At 47.5% G+C, this 21587-nt stretch overlaps 1 protein-coding gene across 3 annotated transcripts in view; it reads right to left on the bottom strand.

Annotated features, from left to right (window-relative positions):
- Window positions 1–1855: 1855 nt before the first annotated feature.
- NFATC2 (nuclear factor of activated T cells 2) overlaps window positions 1856–21587 on the bottom strand; it is an 82986-nt gene continuing 63254 nt past the window's right edge. For 2 of the 3 annotated variants that reach the window (XM_063172631.1, XM_063172629.1), the window contains exon 10: window positions 1856–7826. In XM_063172631.1, the coding sequence (XP_063028701.1) occupies window positions 7771–7826 (56 nt within the window). In that variant the 3' untranslated portion in view covers window positions 1856–7770. Of the gene's footprint in view, window positions 7827–12244; window positions 12333–21587 lie in introns of all 3 variants that reach the window. The other variant, XM_063172630.1, reaches the window with a different exon arrangement.

The following is a 21587-nucleotide window of genomic DNA, read 5'->3' as shown; positions in this document are numbered from 1 at the left end:
ATTTAAGTTTTTAAAACTATCTCAGCTGCCCCATCTCTGGGTCAGAAAAGGGCATAATCTGTCACCTCGTGGGTCCCTCCATGGCCAGGCCAGCCCTGCTCCCCTGGGTCCCTCAGGTGGGCTCCCAGCCGGGCTGTGCTCAGCTCCCTGCAGGTGGCACTGCCACCCTGTGCTGCAGCCCAAGGAAATGCATCCTTCTGCTCTTTGTGGCTATGGCTGAGCAAGATAATGGGTTTATTTTAGCGGCTGCCCCCGTGCCCTCCTGGATTTGGCTGTAGTTTGGTCTGTGGAATGAAGAGGTGCCTTTGGGCTGCAGTCACCCCAGTGCCTGCCTGTGACCCCCTCGTGAGCAGGGCAGCTCCTGCCAGCCTCTCCCAGCAGTTCAGGGTAAGTGATCCCTCAAACCTCAGCAATTTTCTGTGCAGTTTTGCCCTTTGGGTCAGCAGGAGCTCAGATCCTCTGCTGGGGCTTTGCCTTCCCAAAATAAGATAAATTCAAGCCCCTCTGCCCCCGGAGATGCTGAGCTGAGAGGAGCAGCCAGTCCCAGACAGGCACAGGGCTGGGGAAGGTGAGGATGGTGAGGGTGGGAGCCCCAATTCCCTGTGAGGAGCAGCCCAGTTGAGCCTGGCCACCTGAGCAAGCCAGTGGTGATGTATTGAGAAAAGAATCTGCTCTGAAGCTGAAAGGCAGCTCCCTAAATTGCCTAAATTACATCTGTATTTCAGGGCAGAAGAAGAAGCTGTAAATCGCATATTTACACAGCGGAGCACGCGAGTGCTCATACGAGAGCCAGATGTTCATTACAAACATGGGCTTCTCTGCCTTGCTGCTACCCTGAAACTGGGAAAACCTCAGCTATGTTGAAGGGTTACAAAAGAGCCAGTTAAGTCCACAAAATCCAGGAAATTTCCCGTTAAGACGAAAAACCTGGGGTACTGTTGTAGTCCTTTAATTCAGCCCCAAGACATAAATTAAAGCCAGAGGATCAGGTCAGGTGCTCAACTCCTCAGACCAGAGCTGTGGAATTTCCAGGTTAAGTTACTTAAATTTTCCTGTTGCTGAATAAAGCTGAAATCCTGTGTGCCATATATTTGCTCATCATAAAATGTTCTCTCCTAGCCAGTAACAGCTTCTTTGTTGGCCAAGCCTGTCTGGTTCCTGAGGTTCCCAGCCTTTGTGCAGGGCTTGGGACTTAAGAACTTCCACATGGCCCCTGCTCTGAGGCTTTTGTGAATAAGCAAGGCAAAGCACTTGCTCCATGGCCAACAAATGCATGGAATATGGTTTGAATTCTCTGGGTTTAAATGCAAAGGATAATATTGATTTTGTTAAGGTAAATGTCTTTAATTGAACGCTGCATAAACTCGACTCTCACTGGGCTATAATGGGCTCTGGGCATCCCTCCAGCACAGCAGTGTGAAAATGTCTCTTTTAGTGTCTCCAGCAGAGAAATGCAGAATTATGATTTAGATGAAAAAAAAGTGAAATGGAGTCCATCCCCAGTCTCTAAAAAAACAGGTACTGATACAGAAGGACATTTACATAGGTGGAAATTACTGCTTTATTAAGGCTCTGCAGTACCTGCTGGTGTGGATTGTTTGGGGCTTTTTATTGGGGTTTGGGGATAGAAAATGAGAAGAGGAAATGAAGAAGTGTCAGTGAAAGCAGCCTCAGCCACAGGGCCTGACCCAAAGGGGAGCTGAGCAGCCATCAGTGAGGAATGCTCCATGCTCTGCAATCCTTTTGCACAACCACTCCTGAGAACTTCTGAGGACAAGAAGACAAGTGGGTGACTCAGCCCCTGATATTCATTTATCAAAGGCAGTAAAGGTATTTAAGAACAGACCAAACACTCTTGCAGCAGATGATGCCCTTTCATTTATTGCTAATCTACCATAGTACAGGCAATATATAAAAATACTTTACAGATAGCAAAAAAATCATTACATTGGAGGTTTACAACGTTGTTGTAGGAATGTGAATGATATAAACCCCTTTTCAATTGTGAGAGCTGGGTTTTTGAACAGGCAACTTGATTCAAAAGACATCAGTCAGGATGATGTGAGTGCTCACTCGTGTGTCTGTTAAAATATGGCTTTACCTGAACACCCAGGGCAGGGAGGGCTGGCTGTGGGGGAATCACTTCAGAATTACACACTCAGAGGAAAATGTGAGTGCCAGGCAGGCCAGCACTGCTCAGGCTCTCTGTGCCCAGGTGCCACCAGCACAGTGGTGCTCGGAGCAGAGTCCATGCTGCAGTAACTGCTGGTACAGCAGCACATCTGGGCACTCCTGGCCTTTACAAACATTACTAATTTCTGAGACTTCTGGAGCTTTCTGCCCAATGTTGCTATTTTAGGAGTTACAGAAGGAAACTCAACCCCCCAAGGTAACTTTTTGCATTTGAGGACATCTTTGCAGCATCAGCACCTTCAGGTGAAGTTTATTGCAATGTGCTGGTACTAATTTATATTTCTGTACCGCTGAAACAACACAAATGGCTAAAAAACCTTGAACAGACCAGGGTGGGCTGGACACTGGCTGGTAGCTAAAGCTGGTGCCAGCTGGGAGCCCTGCAGTTAGAACCAGCAGATACTAACGACACAGATGCCAGTCTGATGTCAAACGCTCCAAAGGAGGATTATCCATTCTGAGATGAATAAAGAATTACAATCTTCCACGTGTGATGGCAGAGTGCTGCCTCACAGGTAAGAAACCACTGCAATGTAAATGATGAGGAAAAGAGTTGGTTTCTGGAGAATTTTACAATTCACCCCACTGAGACCCAGCAGTGGCATCTCTTCCTATTGCACAGGAATATGGAACATAAATAACAAACACTCGGAATTGCAGCTAATCTGGAACATCAGATGATTTTTTAAGTGGTGTAAAAATTATGAGGATCTGAATCGGTTTAAGATTTGAAATTAAGACAGTCATTTTCCTGAGTCCCATCTAGCAGATCATTGTTCCCTATTAAGTAGCAATTTGGAAAGAAATGCAGGGGAAAAAGTCAGATTGAAATATTTAGAAACATATTTCTGAAGCATTTAAAGCTGTCTTTGAAGTCTTTTGGAAATTTATCAAATACATCTTTTTTTTCTTTTTTTTTTTAGGACAACAACAATTCAACAACAATTGCATAGAAAAGTAAGGCATTGAGAAGATGAAAACTGATCCTTTATAAATACAAACCTTAATCCAAAAGTTGTTGCATATTTGGTCAGACAAAAAGCACAGTCACTTTTGTTGTAAAGATACGGATTACAAAATGCACTTTAAAAAACATGCTAGCTACTTTGAGGACTGGTCTAGATATGTAATGAAGCAGCAGCTTTTTATACACTGGAGAATAACATAGTGCTGGTTCTGGAAATCCTCTACATTCAGGAAATGCTGTATTCCTATGGGGACAATGGGGGAATACATATTTACATGGATACAAATAAAGCAAGTGCAAAACCCATGACTCTCCTACATTCTTTCTCCCAGTAAAAACAACATACATGAGACACTTTCACTCCTCTGCTGTTGCTCAGATCTCATTTTTTGCTCATTCTCATGGAGAAAAACAAAACCAGGACTTTGTATTTATTGCAAGTATCTTCACAAGCAATTCCTCTCCTGGCAAACTCGACTTCCAACACTCATAGCTGACAAAAAAAAAAATCTTCCTGATATCTGCCCACTCCCACTGCACTCTCAGACTGTTTACATATCATGAATGATGATTTTTATTCTACGTATATTTGATGCAGAGTTTATAGAAGCTCATCCTGTATTCGCAGCCAAAGCTCGGGTGGAAAAATGGAAGTTAAAAAAAATACACACATACACACACAAAAGACAAATAAAAAGAGATGAACTTTTGAGTTCCAACATGAACTTCACATGGTGCAACTTTGATGGAAAATGCATTAGAGTTGTTCACCCCGCAGACAAGATATTTGTAGGCCTTTGGTACAATGGCAGGAAGGCACTGTGGTGAAACATTCAGATAACTGAGGAAAGAGAGAATTTCCTCATGTGCAAATATGGCTATCTTCCAGATAAAGTGAGAACAAATTGCTCACAAAATGCTATTAACTCTTCCAAGGCTAAGCTCGTGCTTCTACAGAGAGAAATTGTACTAAGGAACAGAAATACTAATACTGGAAAAACTCTGCTCAGCAAGGACAGGAAATAATTTAGTGCTGTATATATTGAAATTCTTCAGCCTAGCTATATATTTTAACATATCAGTTTCCTTTTTAAAGAGACAACAATGCACAACACTATGCCTGAGGATGCTCCTTTTCTCCGGAAATAAATACAAAGGTGGTTGAAGCTGAATTATTTAACTACTGCTGCACGGAAAAGCAGGTGGGGCAGCAGAGCCTGAGCTCGTGCAGCTGTGGCTGAACCCCTAAAATTCAGAATACACGGGGTGAAGGCTCCAAGCTGAGCTGCTGGGAGGCAGCACAGGAGGGACCCAGCTCTGCACGGGGTGTTCCTTTCTAACGTGGATAAAATAAAAAATGCACCCACAGAGAGCAGGGCATGGCCTGGGCTGGCAGGGACCTCAGGCACACCCAGAGCCACCCTGCCATGGCAGGGACTGTCCCACTGTCCCAGTGTCCAGCCTGGCCTTGGGCCCTGCAGGGAGCCAGGGGCAGCCACAGCTGCTCTGGCAATTCCAGCCCAGGGCCTGCCCACCCTCACAGGGAGGATTTTTATCCTAATTTCTGATTTAAAGCTGTTTGAAGCCATGCCCCCCTTGTCCTGTCACTGCCAGCCCGTGTAAATAGCCCCTCTCTGTGTGGGTGCATTATATAAATGACATTGTGCACTGTATATGTACACAGATTAATACCTATGCATTAAAGAGGAGGAGGGAATACAGCCAGTGCAAGCATGGCTAGAGCACCTGTAGCACATTAAAAACCCCTTCCCCAAAAAAACCCCAAACAAAAAAAAATCAGCCCCAAAAAATGGAAAAAAAAAACCTCCAAATCCTAAAAAAAAAACTTCCAATCAAACAAAAAAAACCCAAAAAAACAAAACAAAACAAAACAAAACAAAACAAAAAAAAAAAAAAAAAAAAGAGGAACTCCCCCAAAATAAATCAAACAAATGAAAACCCAACTCTCTATAGCAAAGGGCCTGAGGAACACATGAGCACAGTGGAAATCTGGGGTATTTTGGCTGCAGGGCTGTGTCTGCCTGGCTCCCCCTGGGCCCTGAACAGCCTTTGCTCCAAGGTTTCAGCTACTCCTTCCTTTGGAGGTTAATTTAATTAATTAAATTTCAGCCTCAACAATCCAGAAGGCAGAACTTTAACACTGACCTTTTCCTTTGCTCAGATCCAGCACTAGATTTTACTTCCAACATCCTTTTCTAAATTGATATTATCCAAAAATAAATATGCAAAAATTATTTCCCTAAATTGATGAGTAGTTGCTGCAGACAATCACCAGAGCAGCAGCAGCAGCACATCACAGATCTGAAAAGACCTGCCTGGGCTTCTTTGAGCTTCTATTTAAAATCCAGCAAAAGAGAAGGTTCTGCCACTAATGTGAAGATTTTTTTTTCTGTGGATGGGTTTCTGGGTTGTTTTTTAAATTTCTCCTATACTTTACAGGTTGGATCATGGAAAACGTTTGAAACATCCAAGTGTGAAACTGAGAGATGCATTTGGTCTGTTCTTTCACTCAGCTATAGCACAGAACTTCTGACAAGGCAACTTTTGGCCTTTAGAATATGTCAGAATTGTCTCATTCATCAGACTGCACTAAAACCCCCTCATATGTGTCAGATTCTGGCCCAGTGACAGCTTTGGACAATCCAAAATAGCTTTTTGAGGCGTGTGAGCCAGTCAGTCCTGCTGAGAGCTCTCTAACAGGAATTCCCCTCTTCAGCAAGGCTGGGCCTCACTTTTGTTTCTGTAAAAATCAGCAATTAAAAAAATTAAAATGAAAAAAGGCCATTTTTAAGGCTTGTCCAGGGCGCCTACAGGGCAGAGCTCACCAGAGAGGCACCCCAGGAGTTCTGGGGGTTGGGATACAGGAACTCATTCTGGGGTGAAAGATCTGAACCTCACAACGCAGGGACAGGGGTGCCATTAATGCCAGGGTGGGATGTGCAGGGCTCTGGATCTGAGCTGGGCTGAATCTGGAGTCCAGAGCTGCTCTTGTGACATTCAGATTTCTGTTCAAGAGCCAAATTTTAGCTGAGCCCCAGGTCAGGTGTTCTGAAGAACCTCATGCTTCTGTCCCCACTCTAACCCCAAGACCTTGCAGAGTTTAAGCACCAGTTTTTAGGGGCAGAAAATACATTCTTCCTGAGGGTCCTGAAGAGATTTCTGTTGGACCAAGCCATGCTCTGCAGGGACTGTGCAAAATCTTCCTTGAGACATTGGGGAACCAATTTTGAGGCTGCTCTGCTGTATTCCCATCCCCTCATTCCTGCTGTTCACACTGGTATTCTGCCAAGTTTACTGTGACACCACTGAAAACTGGATGAATTTCACTGTGCACTAGAGCAGAGCTCAGGCTCTGCATTCCCAAAAATATCAGCATTCTTTATTTATAAAACCAGGAAAGATTACTACGGAATTCCTAAAATATTATGGCTATCTTTTACTGTACACTGGTTACCCACTCAGAAGCCTTTTATCCCTGACTCCCCTAAATATTCTAACTTGTACAACTGCAGGTGGCAGTGGTTACCTGGAATGTGCTAAGCAGGAGTCGGGACAGGATATTCTAACACACGAAGCAAAACATAACAAAATGCTAACTGCCATGGAAATGGATCCTTTCCAGGAATTGCTGGTAGCTTTGCAAAGCTAAAGAGGCCCGGTGAATATAAATAAGTGTCTATTTTCTCTGGAATGTATGGCTTCTGCAAGATGCAATTATTTTCCTCTGCAGCTCGGGTGAGTACATGTTCCAGCTGCTAAATGAGACAAGTTATGAGCCAAGAGCAGGTTCTACATGAAAAGGAACAGCAATGATTTGTTAGAGAGAAAATATCTAAGGTGTGTTCATACACTGCCTAAATACTAACAAGGATCAATCATAAAATCTTTGGGTTTACTGTGACTCCTATATATTAATCTCTGGTTTACCTGGGTTTATTTTACCTTGGGGCAGGCATTACAACTGCTGAATTGCTCTTTTCACTGGTTGGTTATGAGAATCCCTCTCCTTCAAATTCCTATCCAGTCTGACAAGAAAAATGAAGAAAACTCCTGGATTCAGCAGAGATCTCCTGTCTGAAACACCAACCCCAGTGCTTGGCGAGCTTGGCTGCCTCAGTTTCCTGCAATAATAACATTTCTCAGGAGGGCTTTGAGACCTGGAGGGCAAATCCCTGTCAGTGCCCTGCAGGATGGTGTTATATTCCATGAATACATATAATATAACTCTGTTCCCACCCCCAGTGCCCAGCCCAGGCTCCTGTCTCCCCCAATGGATGGATGGATGGATGGATGGACGCACGGACAGATGGGCTGCAGCAGGCTTGAAGTGTTTCCTCAGACAGATGCTCTGTTCCAGGAGAACAATGAGGTCTCTGGATGGAAGGAAGGGTGTCCTGCGTGCTGTTTACACACAGAGGTGGCGAGCTGCTCAGCCAAGGCTGTCCTTGGTGCCAATTCATTGTTCCTTGCACTGAGTCTCTGCCTGGAGATGAACTGCAAAGGAAGCCAGAGGTTGCAGGGGCACTGGAAGGATCTAAGAGGTCACTTGTGGAAGGATTTGGTAAAAGTTGTCTCACAAATCTCTTCTTCTATGTCTGACTTCTGGCAGGGAGTCCAGAAAATTCCTTCCTGATAATTTCGTTAACTGGGAAATAAAAGAAAGAGGAGGAAACATTAAAGCACTTCCAACACCAGGACAAGTAAAAAGTAAAAGCAATCCTTGGTAAGTCAAACTGCAAACATCCCCTCTGCATTCGCAACTCAGTTTTATTAAAATCTAAATAATAAATAATGGTCCTGTTTGTCCAGGTTACACATTTTTGGAAGGCAAGGGGGAAGGAGGGGAGAGAGGGGGTTTCACTGTGTTCAATGTGATTCAGGTGCCATAAAACAGAGAGAGGGGTGTGCCCAGGGCCTGTCACACACACTGCCTGTGCCACAGACACTGCCCTTAGCCCAGGGGAAAAGGAAGGAACAGCTCTAGCTATCCAAGCATTTCAACACTTCCACTGGGCTGAACGAAAAATACTTTAAAGAGAAAAAGGCCAGGTGTGGAGGAAATATAGGGAACAGTGATGAAAACACAGACACTGCAATTCAGGTGGAAAAGTTTGCATTTGGGTGGTTTATGATTGGTATTTTTTAATCCCACTCTAGACTCTAGCTGCTTTACACCTTTATTATCATTTATTTGCAGAGTAGAGCACAAACACCCTGCACTGTTTGTGGGAGGGGCTGGGACAGGCTTGTCAATAAAGCTCAAGGGAAGACACTGAAGAACGCTGCTGTCTGTTTAAAAGTCAGAACAATATCACTTTAATTACCACAGCCAATGTCTCCTGGCAGCTTTTCACACTCACTTGCCAAAAGCACCCTCTGGCACCTCCTGGAACAACAATTCTCTCTCTAGAATTCAGGTGCTCCCTAGAATTTAGGTGCAGAAATCTCTGCACTTTGATTAGGAGAGCCCTAAACCTCGAGCATTTGATGCAGAATCCAGAACTGCATTTTTGGGGCTCCATTTCACCTGCAGCCCTTTGGTGCTGTATCCATCACATGGAAACTGCTCAGTTACTCTGACTAATTTGCCTTTAAACAAGAACACTACATTTTCTAGGTTTCAGACCCCAGATCTAAATGATTTCTCCCTGCTGATATTTAAGGGCTGAAACAGGGACTAACAAACCAAAGCGGGCCCTCACCCAAGACTGATTAATCCTCAGGTTTGCAGCTCTAAGACTCCTCTATATTCTATCCAATTTCTAATAAATGTTTATGAGAAACGTTAATTAACACAGTGTTAATTAACATAGAATTTCCCTACTTCCCCCTGTCTAAAAGACCTGGTGCCCAGTCTCTGGCAAGTCTCTGGGAAGGGGAGCACATGAATTAGTTTTTAGTATTTACAATTCATGGTTTGAAATCCCCTTCCTCTCTGCATGCTGGGATTTGTCTCTGAGGAAGTTAAATTTGTATTTCTGCAAAGCTCCTGGATGCGGGGGGCTGTACTCCAGGAACTCCATGCTCAGAAATGCCACCAGTAACAGTCCATGGCTCAGCTTTGCCTAACTCCAGCTGGAGATGCCTGATTTGAGCCAGATTGAGATGATTTGGGCAAGAAAAGCAGAATTCCTGCCCAGCATCCCAGCTGCCAGTGCCAGCTGCTGGCTCTGGGGTGAGCTGTGGCACAGAAGGAAGGTCTGGGAGCTCGGGAGGGCTCTCTGCAGTGCAGGGCAGCAGCCAGAGGGAGGGGAGGTGGGTCCAGCCTGAGCAGAGCCTCCTCTGCTCGCTCACAGCTTCCTGCCTGCTCTACCCAGGAAATGACAGGAGCAGCTCTTCAATGGAAAGTTTTCACAGCCCCGGCTAAAAATAGCAGTGAGGTAAAAAGAAGTGGGCACCCACTCTTGGAGGGTCATTTCCTTTTGAGAAACAAGTGGGCTGAGGCTACAGGCAATTTATTTATCAACACACTCGTTTGTGCTACCAAAAATACCACAGATGAGTTTTACCTATTCCTTTTACCTATAGAGTCATGGAAACAGCAGAGCCAGCAGTCATCTGCCTCTAGGAAGGGTTAAACATGAAGTGAAACACAGCAGATAATTCAGTGGAGCTCCCTGAAGAGGCTCTGAGGGTCCAGCTTTGGTTGTTCCCTCTTTAGGGCCGGCTCTGGGCAGGTGGGATGCTGTGGTGAAACGCTGACTCAGCCTGCAAACTTCACTTTCCCTCCCCTGAGGCCAGCAGTGGCTTCTGTGGGCTGAGCTGACAGGGGGCTGCAGCCTGAGCAGGGCTGAAAGCTGCAGGGGAACAGTGTGAGCATCAGCCCCATGGACAGGCACACCCAGCACTGCTCCCTGCCAGCTCTCCCACATGGAAAATTGGGCTTTTTGTGAGAACCCGAGTGTCCAGAGCTCCCTGTTATCCCTGGCCTGAATGTCCCAGTCACCCTGAGCTTCACCCCAATCCAGTCCAAGAGAGGAGTGTTAGGTGTGGGTGAGGCTGGGCCTCACTAGAGTGTGTCGGGGCTTGTCCCAGCACTAAACCCTACAAACAGAGTCCCTAAAGGCAAACAAAATGTGAATTAACAGCAATGATCCCAAGGCACGGCTGGAAATCACCTCCAGCCCGAGGCCAGTGAGGTCACACATCCCTGGGGATCTGCTCCAGGACTGAGAGCACGTGTGCCCACAGCCAGGGCTGCCCCAGAGACCTGGGCTTCGACAGAGGGCTGCACCAAAGCAGGAGCTGAGCCTGGAGCAAATCTGAATGGAGCAAACCAGAAACTGAGCCAGGACCAAATCAGAAACTGAGCCTGGAGCAAACCAGCAAACTGAGCCTGGAGCAAATCTGAATGGACCAAATCAGAAACTGAGCCTGGAGCAAACCAGAAACTGAGCCTGAACCAAAGCAGAAACTGAGCCTGGAGCAAACCAGAAACTGAGCCTGAACCAAAGCAGAAACTGAGACTGGACCAAAGCAGAAACTGAGACTGGACCGAATCAGCAAACTGAGCCTGAACCAAGCCAGCAAACAGAGCCAGGACCAAATCAGCAAACTGAGCCTGGACCAAATCTGGCTTAACCAAACCAGAAACTGAGCCTGACCCAAACCAGCAAACTGAGCCTGAACCAGATCAGCAAACAGAGCCTGAACCTAATCTGGCTTAAACAAATGAGAAACTGAGCCTGGACTAAATCAGAAACTGAGCCTGAACCAAATCTGCCTGAACCAAATCTGCCTGGAGCAAATCAGCAAACTGAGCTGTGCCTAAACCTCAGAGGAAGCCCAGAGCATGTGCTGAAGCTGCTCTTCTGAACTCCCAGCTCTCTCTTCTTGGCAGTGTGGTTAAAATGGATCTCCAGTATCAGTTGTCATTATTTGCTCATTTCTAGCTGAGAGGAACAGGAGATGATGTGATTAATAAATAAAACATTGTTGTTTAAGGTGCCTGGCGCTGGTTGCTCTGGAGCACACCACTATTGATCTGGTTAATGAGAGAACTGATTAAATGAGGCCACAGGCACATATGCAAAGATAATGAAAGATTAAATCATAAAGAAAGATATTGAAATCACAGCTGCCAGCAGCCATGCAGGTCAAGGAAACGCCTGCCTGGGCACCCTCGGCGTGTCCTGTGTCACCTCCTGCTGCTGTGGGAGTGGGACAGAGCCCTGGGGTGCCAGGGAGGTGACCCAGGGGCTGCTGGATTGTGGGGGCATTCTGTGTCCCTGGTGGGCACCAGCCCTGCCCCAGGCCCCACTGACAGCCAGGCCTCCCTCGTCCTCCCAGCTGGAAACTGGGCTGTGTTCCTGTGGGTGACACTGGCTGTGTGCCAGCAGCCCAGGGACAAAGGGAGCCCCTTGAGGTGGCAATGGCACCCTGTGAAGGTGCCACACCCACACCCCTCTGCACCCGTGCCACCCCACGGATCCCCTGGGTACCAGGGATGCTGTGGGTGCCCCACACAGGTGGCACTGACCCTCTGGGGACAGCTCCACCTGTGCCACCCCATATCCAGGGATGCCCTGGGTGCCCCACACAGGTGGCACTGACCCTCTGGGGACAGCTCCACCTGTGCCACCCCATATCCAGGGATGCCCTGGGTGCCCCACACAGCTGGCACTGACCCTCTGGGGATCCTGCAGCAGTGAGGCTCCTCAGGAAGGCAAAGCTCAGCCCAGTGGCTCCTCCCTGCAGTGTTCCATGTCCTGCCATGGCCAGCAGGAACTGGGACATGCAAAGCCGAGCCCTGGGCAGGAGCTGGTGCAGCAAAGCTGACCCTGGTTGGCACAGTGCCCTCAGACCTGCCCTGCCTGGAAGGATGGGATCCTTTAGCCCAGCATGCACAGCCCCACCTCTCCTTCCCTGCCCACCAGGCCCCAGCTCTGTGCTACACAAGTGGGGAAGAAAAAGAATATTAAAATAAAAAAAATTAAATTAAATTAAATATTTTAAACCCTCCACGCCAAATAAAAAGGGGCATGACTTCTTAATTGAAAAACTAAATAAATAAAGGTCAAGAGAAACACACAGCTGGAGAAAAGGCAGAAAAATACCAATTACCTTTCTTTTTGATTGCTTGGATCAAAGATCACAGTCATTCTTTTTCATATAATGTTTTGTATCCAGCTAAGGTGTGTATCTATCAGCTCTGAAAAAGATTTGCAAAACCATTTTTGAGAAAAAAGGTAACCTTTGACCTATGCTGCATGGCCAAGAGTTACAGCTTTCAGCTACTCTTCCATTTGTGGGTTAATTTCATAAAAGGACATTTCAGCATATACAACACACAAGGCAGAATTTAACCCCTGACCTCTCTGTTTGCTCAGATCCAGCACTAGATTTTACTTTTTTCCCCTCTTTTCTCAGCTGATATTATCTAAAAACGGATATTCCAAAACTTACAGTCCTGGATTGATGACAAAAGGTGAAAAGTTGATGATTTGGTCTGACACTCCAGGGGTGCCTGGACCTGTGAGTCAGGTCAGACTCAGCCTCGTCACTGCCTTTGCAAAATCCACTTCTGTTGTCACCCCAGTGCCCAAACAAGACCCAAAGTCAGTTCCTTTCAATTGAGAGATCCAACCACAGCGGCTGTGAAAATCAGACTTTGCCTTAATTGTACAGAACTGGAAAGATCTGGACAAAGAAATCATGAAAGTTACAGTCGTTGCTTCAAATGCAAATAAGATGAATTATTTTCCTCAGGAAAAGGCAGTATTTAAAATTTTCTGCCTTTTTAAAATTGCTTAATCTTTTTAGATTTCTTTTGAATTCACCATGAAAGCATTTAGCACTCCTGCAAAACCATGTGGAAAAAATAATAAAAATTTGCAATATTAAGGAACAAAAAGTGCTTCTTAAAAACTAAGTTTTGAGTGCAAGATTCAGAAGTGTCTTTGCTGCTGGATTTCAGGTGCCTATATATAGAAAAGCAGTATTTTGCTTGGCTCCCAGGGATTGTGCAGCCACGTATCATGCCCTGGAACCTCCCACTCAGTACACAGCCTATTTTATACTCTGCATTTGGAAAATCAGCTCCTGCACACAGGGAGAGCACAGCGACTCCCTGGCTGGGAAACACCACTTTGGGTGCTCCAGGCACAGGAGCCCAAACCAACAAACTGTGCTGGGGAAAGAACTGGGAGCAGTGGGGTTGTTTTAGAAACCAACAGCAATTCAAGGCCTTATTCTGGAAAATGGGGATACACAATCACTGAGATGTTCTCAGTGTAAAGGTTTAATTACACATCAAACCCAGGGCTCCCTCCTCACTGAAATAATGTCAAGAGATGCACCCTGCGTCTGTCTTGTCACCTTTTCTGTAACCCATGGAGTCTGTGTCACCTGAGAGCCTCCTCCACACCCTCCAGCCCAGCAGCAATCAGCTCACCCCCATTAATTAACCAAACTCTTGGAAGAGGTTGCTGACCTCAAACTAAGTGGCAACTCACGTCCCAGGATGCATTTTTGCTGAGGGAGTATCAATAGACTCCAATCCCATTGGCATCTTTCCATGAATTTAGCAACATAATACAGATATCTGATGAAAACAGCATCTAAATAAAATGCATATTTTTGGCTAAAGCCCATCCCAACTGAAATCAATATCTGAACTGCTCTGGATTTACAGGATCTGGATTGCACTATGACATTTCAATATCCTTCCCTTATATTTGAGCACAGTGCCAGAGTGAGGTGCAAAAATCAAACAATTGGTATCTTTATATTGTCCTACCCAAATTTATCAGGAAGCTGGGTGTGCCTGCAAGAAAAGAGCAAAAAATAAAGAGCATTTCTGCTAAAAAAAAATGCAATGCCCTAAACACACTGTAGATCAAAACTAGCAGGAAGGAAGTACTCAAAACACAAATCTGTCTGTGACACCACCTCAGAAACACTAAGGGTTCTCTAAGCACTTTCATTATTGTCACTGTACTTCCAGACAAGATCAACAGCCTCAAAGCTGGCAGGAAAAGTGACCCAGAGGGGAATGGGGGGACTCCAGGCTGGGAGCTCTGTCATCATCCTGCCAAAGGGCCTGGCCAAGCATCCCTGAAGGAGCAGACCTGCTGCAGATCTGCTTTGGGCTGCAAAACGCACAAAGGCCGTGAGGTCACACTCCTGGAACTCCAACAATCCTGCTCAGCTGAGAGAAAACAGCCTGAGAGGTGACAGCCTCCACAGGATGAGCTACACCCTCTGCAAATGCACTCTGCTGTGTGTGGGGATGGGGCAGAGAGCAGCATCCCCAGGAGCCCTGCAGGAGCGCTTTAAAGTCCTTAGGCAGGACTTGAGACCCTTGAGAGCCCAAAGCACCATCAGGTGCCAAGCTCACTCAGGCAGCAGGAGAGTTAGAGCACAAATGACACAGAAAAGGGGGCAGGAGGACAATTACAGCACAAATGACATCAAATGACACAAAAATGGGGCAGTAGGAGAATTACAGCACAAATGACAAGTTCTCCTGCAGAAACAGCTGCCAAAGGCTGCCCTATGAGCTCGAGGGAACAGTGCTAAGGCTGATGGGTGCCATTTGTGGTGCTTTCAGTTATTTCACCCATTTGATCCCTGTTTGAATCTACTGAGTTAAGTTTTTGAGGCACTCTTCCATGCCCCAGGGAATTGTGATATTGCAGGACACACATGCCCACACGAGCTGGGATTCTATCCTGGCTGCTGGCTGCAACAGCACCACAAAGAGCAGTTCCTGCTCCAGTGTGATTTCCTGTTTTCTCGATGGATTTCAGCATTTTGTCACCACTTTTTTCATCAGGCAGTTCTGAGACTGGTGCAAGCCCTGCCTACACATGGACTGGAGGAAGAAGGGAAGGGGCACCTTCAGGAACAAGTTCATGTCCTTTTCCTCCTGCCCCAGCAGGCTTCAGCAGATGCCTGTGGGCAGCCCTTGGAGCTGTTCTGCAGGCTCAGACCCCCTGAGCTGGGTTTAGGGGGCTGTGTCAGACACTTGGAGCACAGCTGGGAGAGGCGCCCCAGCAAACTGGGGTGTTTCTGCTTCTTTCAATCTCATTCTCTGCACCCTTTCTCTGCACAGAGCACTGCAGACACTGACACCAACCCAAGGATGGTGCTCAGGGTGGCACCCAGGGCCAGGCACTGCCCAGGCCCTTCCCAGGCTACTGACCAAGGACTGGCTCTGAGTATCAATGCCAGAACTACATGGCATGAAACGAAAGCTCCTGTATTCCTGCTTGCTAGGATGGTGATAAATATCCTGTGCTTTATCAGGCAAACCCCTGAAGTGTTTGGTCACCACACAGGAGGCAGAAAGGGGCTGCAAGGAGCTGAGCTGGCCCTGTGCAGCTCCTCCACCAGTGTCAGCAGCTGCTTTGGGAAGAGTACCTTGAAAGTGGAAAACTAGATCAGCCTGGGTGTGATGAGGAACTCCAGGCCACCGTGGATTTGGTTTGTAGTAGCTTTCCATAACAAAGTCTTTTTTTAACTGACTTTCTTTCTGCTCACATATATTTAGATCTGACTTTCATTCTGCAGCACTCTGATGCCAGAGAGTTTTGGCTGCAATTGCAAGGGAAGGGACACGTGTTTGAGTCATGGAGTTGGCTCTCCCTCCTTGATACTTAGTGAGTTACTGAGAAAAGATGAAGTTTGTATTTAGCGTTAGTTTACATGCAACAAGACCAAGTAAAATATTCCAAGTAGAATGAGCACATAATAAATAAATACACAAAAACTTATACCAGAAGGGGATGGAGTTCATTTTATAAACCATGTAACTTGGCTAACCCATGCAGAAATATGAGGCTGATGGACTGAAGCTTAGGAAGCACAAGGCAAGAGCCCTCATTTTGTCACTGCTAACTCTTGACTGTGCTGCTGCAAAGCACAAGGGTGAAGTTGCTCCTGTCTGGTTTATTGGGCATGGTTTGGACCTCAGGGATTGATCCAGAGCTGCTGAGATAAGCAGTGCCATTTGTACTAAGACACATTTCTTTCAGATCAAAACCAGCACAAGCAGAGGAGGCTGGTGATGCAGCAGCACCTCATGGTTTAAAACCTGATGAAATTGGTGTTGGACACCACAACCCCTCTAAAACAGCAACTGCAGGGAAAGCCCACGAGCAACACCTCTCTATCCACATGTCACTGCGCAGTTTCATCATTCTCCTAAAGTTAACCTATTTACTGGGGCGGGATGAGTCATTCAGCAAAGTGATTCAAAAACAGAGAGAGAAAAGGGAATGGATGCAAGAAAGGCATTTTTACAGGAAATAATTGGGGGGAGGGCAGAAGAGCTACAGCACGTTCAGGATTAGCTGAAAGTACATGATAGGCAATGCTGCTGCTTTTTTATTTCTGTCACAAAGGAACAACCAGAACAAATATTTAATTGAGGGGAAACAAACCATGTAACAAATGTTTAATTAAGGGAAAACAAACCATATTAAGCCTTCCCTTTAGGCAGTTTTGCAGGGGATGAACAGTCAATAATGCAATCTGCTTCCCTCCCTTGAGCTCTAGTGCTTATGTCTATTAATCCACAAAACTATTTACTGGCTCTGATTCTCTGGCATCTTATCTTGTGCTGTGTCCTCACTCTGACACATCCCCTCGGAAGGGCTGAGAGCCCTGCAGAACCCCAGCCTCTCCCCACTCCAGCTTTCCCTCCTGACATGTCTGACCTGAATCCTGAGCCTGGTTCTCAGGGGAGGACAGCAGAAAATCCCTGTCCTAAGGTAACAGGGAAGATGCACAAGTGGCCTGTGAGGAATTCTGCCAAGCAAACCCAGACATGCAGATCTCCCTGTGCCTGCAATTCCTCTGCTGGACAAGCAGCCCCAGCCCAGAAACCTGCACGAGGCATTAGCTCCCATCTGCCTGATTGTCAGCAGGGCCATGGGCACAGCACCACTCTGAGCAGGCGAACACACAAAATCACTTTCACACACGCATTATTTCTTCTATCATGCCCCCACATCCTTCCACAAATGAATATGGAAGTGCCTCCAAGGGCACTTTGGAAGTGCCTCCAAGGGCAGAGATGGGCAGCAGCTCTGCAGTCCTGCCAACAGCAATCCAGCATTGGGGGCTGCAGTTACTGCTCCCAAGGCAGCTGGAAAGCATCCAGACCATGAAATATTTAACTGCTTACTGACAGAGTGTTACAATTCACATCTAATAATGTCAAGGAGGTGCCACATACAAGATACTGTGTGTCTGCCCACATCCAGCTGTTTGCTCTTATTTGGCACTCTGACTGGAACTCCTTTGAGGGAGGAACTGCTTTTTTAACTTTAGAGTCAAAGCAGCATCTGCCACAACAGAGTGCTGGGGTTTCTACCATAAAATAATGCACTAATAAAAATACTATACAATACTATGGGGTGTATGTATAAATCAGAGACCACGAGACAGACCTAATTATAAGAGACAGGGATAACTGGAAAAAGGAGTGCAAAAGACCAGATACTGTAACTGGTTTTACATCTTGCCTCAAGAGGGCCAGGAACATCTGAGAGTAAACAGCTTGAGAGAACAAGAAAAATGTTATCTGCATCATCCAAAGCCTTCAAACTTTCAATCTGAATCAATGGCATGAACAAGAAAACTTTTGTTTTCAATATGAAGAGAAGATTAAAGAAAAGAAAAAGCATTAAAGGAAAGAGAAAAGAAGAGCTACCAATTACCAGAAACAGAATGAGCTCCTCCATGTCCAGCTGAGGTTCACCTTCAGCTGAAGTGCAGCCCATCCTGCTGAGGTTGGGCAATTCCCAACCTCACCACAACAGCAATAACCTACATTTGCTCAGAAATTAGCCCTCAATTATTTCCAGATCTCCCTCAATTAGTTCAGATATCCCAATTCCAGATCAAGATGTAGGAACCACCACCCAAAGAGACTGCCCCAGGGAATCCTGCCTGGGATTTCATGATGAGCCATGCCCAGTTTTCCAGCTGTGAGGTCTGGGAGCTGTGTGGACCCCAGGCCAGGCAGGAGGAGGTGAATCCTGTGCTCGGGCAGTGTCCCAGGGGCATGCTGCAAGGTCTGGGCTACCTGGCAGGCCCATCCTGATCCCTCCCCAGCTGTGTAACCACGTTCTCCTTTAAACACAAGTGTGCTCAGCCAGCTCACAGCTCTGTGCCTCATACTGAACCTATTACTCTGCATTCAACCATGCACTGCTACACTTCCTGGGAGAATTCCAACCCACCAACAGCGGCCTTGGAACCACAGCATGATAAAACACCCTCTGCCCAAGAGAAAGATCAAAGTTGCTTAGGTCTGACATGATCTCATTGCAGCCCAGCACACACTCAGCAGCAGTTGGCCGGCCAGGAATGGGGATTCAATGGGAATGCTGTCTGTCCTGCTGAGGGAACCAGCCACGGACAGCTGGAGCACACAGCAGCAGCAGGGCCAAGGGCACATCCCCAGCCATCCCTGTGAGCAGTGCTGGCAGGAGAGGGGCTGCCAGCAGGACAGAAATGGCCTGGTCACTCACACAGGGCAGGGCCACCACACGGAGCCTGCAGCAAGGCCATGCTCCTGAAGGGACCTGGGAGCTCATTCTGAACTGGAGCACTGGGGTCACACACCCAGCCATGTGTCACATCACACACACACAGGGACCAGCACGTGTCACCCTCAGGATGGGGCACAGGCTGTGCCCAGCACCTCCAGGAACACCACAGGGAGTCCTGAGCAGGACTGGGAATGGCTTTGGGATGGCCTAAGGGAACGGCTTTGGGATGGCCTAAGGGAACGACTTTGGGATGGCCTGAGGGAACATCCTTTGGGATGGCTAAAGAAAGCAACAGGACGTGTCCATCCTGAGCTGTGTCTCCCCAGCTCGAGAGGCTCAGACACTTGGCCATGGGCTGCAGGCCATCTGCAGAGCCTGTCCCAGCCAGCCCTGGCTGTCCCCTGGCACTGCAGGCCTGCCTGGCACGGAGCACATGCCACGCTTCCAACCACACTGGAGTTGTGCCAGAACAGGCCTGGTGAAGGGGAGGGAATGTCCCAGGTACTACAAAAATGCCACATCAAGAGACCTAAACATGGCAGTGATGGGAAAAGCCATCCCCGAGGCTGTGTGCTCCTGCTCTTCGGCCAAGAAGCTGAAATTTGCTCAAGCTGAAGTGGGTGGTTAAGCCTTGGAAACTTCAGAGCAAGTTCATGCTGCTGTGGGTGCTGGGAGAGGGCAGGAGCATCACAGAGCTGGAAACTTCCCCTGTTTTGAACTGACAGCAAGCAGAGGCCTTGGGAGAGCCCCCTCAGGCAGAGCTGGGCTATGTCTCATGGCCAAGTCAGCAGCCAACATCCTGTTGGTGGGCTGGGAGTGTGCTCTGCCCTGCCTGGGTCACACACGGGTCACACACGGGGCTTTCCTTGGGTCCCCTCGGCAGCACCGTGAGCAACCCCTCAGCATGACTAATCAACACTGAAAATAATCACCCTGCTTGTCTTTGGGCTGGAAATCACCACAGGGAGTGGACAGAGCCAGCAGAGTCCCCAGAGGATTTGGTCACTGCTGAGCCTGGCTGGGGGCGGGATGACCCCCAGGAGAGAGAGGCTGCAGCCCTCTGGCCACAGTTGCTGTGACTCAGGAGGGTGGCTGGCCCCACTGGGGGCTCCCCCTTCTCATTCTAGGTGCTCAGAAACACCCTCAGGTGTTTTCTTTCCCTCCCAGGGGTGTGAGGTGCCCAGCCTGGCCCTGCATGGGAAGGGGCCAGAGAGCAACTGCTCTGGGCTTGTGTTGATTCTAGAATCCATCTGCATCCAGCTGTCAGCCTTTAGGAAATCTGCTGGCCTTTGTCTGCCTCGTGCGGCTGATGCTCCAGCTGCACACCCTGGCAGCCAAAGAGTTTGCTTGGAGGACCCAGACAGGAAAGGCTGTCCTGAGAGCACCCCGGGGCTCCCCCTCCTCACTCAGGTGGGAATGGGGCTAAACTCCCCTCAGTCACACCAGGGGAGTGGGGAGGCTGCACAAATACGTACTCATCAATGAAACTGCAAACCATTAACGCATTGGTACCCACTTGCTGGTTTTCTGCTTTTTTGCAGCTGGTTTTTTAAAACCCCATCTTGTGATGGGGAAAAGCAATGCTATCTATGATTGAGAAAGAGGACAGGCTGGATCAGAATGCCTTGAAAGGGCAGGGCAGACTGCAGAGTTCTGAGGAGGTGGAGGCTTGCTGAGACTTATTTCCAAGGAACAAATCTTTAACGGGGTGTGGGTTATACGTGTGAAAACAGCGTGATTAGGTTAAGTTAAGGGACAGAGCTTTACCACTTGAACAATTCTTCCATTTGACAGCTGAATATCAAATCCCCTACTTTTATCCACAACAGCTCCAATCCCACACTCAGTTACCCAGGGACATGGACAAAGCCATCCAGCACTGAACAGTCAGGTAAATACAAACCACCACTAACTGCAGCATGATCACAAAATTGGCCTTCACATCTTTCCTGAGCAACCACAGGAACGATGTGGGGTGATTATAACTCCTCATTATTTACTAAGCAAGCTATAGAAGAAAGTCTAAGTGACAGCAAAGTGCATTTGGAGCAGTGCTGTGCTGGGGGTGCTCCCCTGGCAGGGGCAGCATGGCCCTGGAGGCAGCGATGCTGCGCAGGGCCCTGGGGGGAAAAGGGAGGCAAAATCCCCTCTAGAGAATCCCCAACTCCTGCCGATGCTAAGCACACTGTACTTAAAATTAAACTAAGTAGAAAAGAAAACACATAGTGTGGGCTGCCTGTAAGGTCACTGAGCCAGGGAGAAGGGACTACTTTAATTTCCCTTTTACCTGGAAAGAAAAATAAACTGGAGAAAAAAAAACAGTCCAACAAAATAACCCCACCACCTTTTCTAAGGACTGGAAAAAACCTGTCTGAGAGGGGAGATAGGTGCAAACACCTCGTAGAGCACGGGCTGTTTTCCATCCCCAGCAGAGGCCTTGCTGTGCTCCCAGCTGGGCTGGACACAGGCAGAGGGCTGGGCGAGGAGCAGCAGGACGTGAAGCTGGCTGTGCTGTCCAGAAGATGAAAACACTACTGCTGTTTATAGAGGGAAACCCAATTCGTCAGCCCAAATGAATTCCTGGGCTAATCCATGCAGGCTTCATGTTTTCCACCAGCCCCAGCCACTGTACAGACTATCTTTAGGAGGCACAGTGTGTTTGGAAAGGAGCAGCTGGAAAGAGGGGACGCTTATGCCAGCTTGGAAGGCTCTCTGCTATGGAAAAACAGGAATGCTCTCTTGGGTCTCCCCACAAAATTAAAGCATCTTCATCCAGAGCAGAGCGATGCCAAGCACAACAAACAAAAGCGGCTTTCCCCAACTCTCCTGGGCAGCCTCGCTCGGGGCTCACAATGGTTTCCATAGAACTTGTTTTGCTATCACAACAAATTCGAGCTGTCCAG

The sequence above is a fragment of the Melospiza melodia genome, chromosome 19 (genome assembly GCF_035770615.1).
Source record: "Melospiza melodia melodia isolate bMelMel2 chromosome 19, bMelMel2.pri, whole genome shotgun sequence".
Taxonomy (NCBI): domain Eukaryota; kingdom Metazoa; phylum Chordata; class Aves; order Passeriformes; family Passerellidae; genus Melospiza; species Melospiza melodia.
This window is presented reverse-complemented; position numbering and strand designations above follow the sequence as displayed.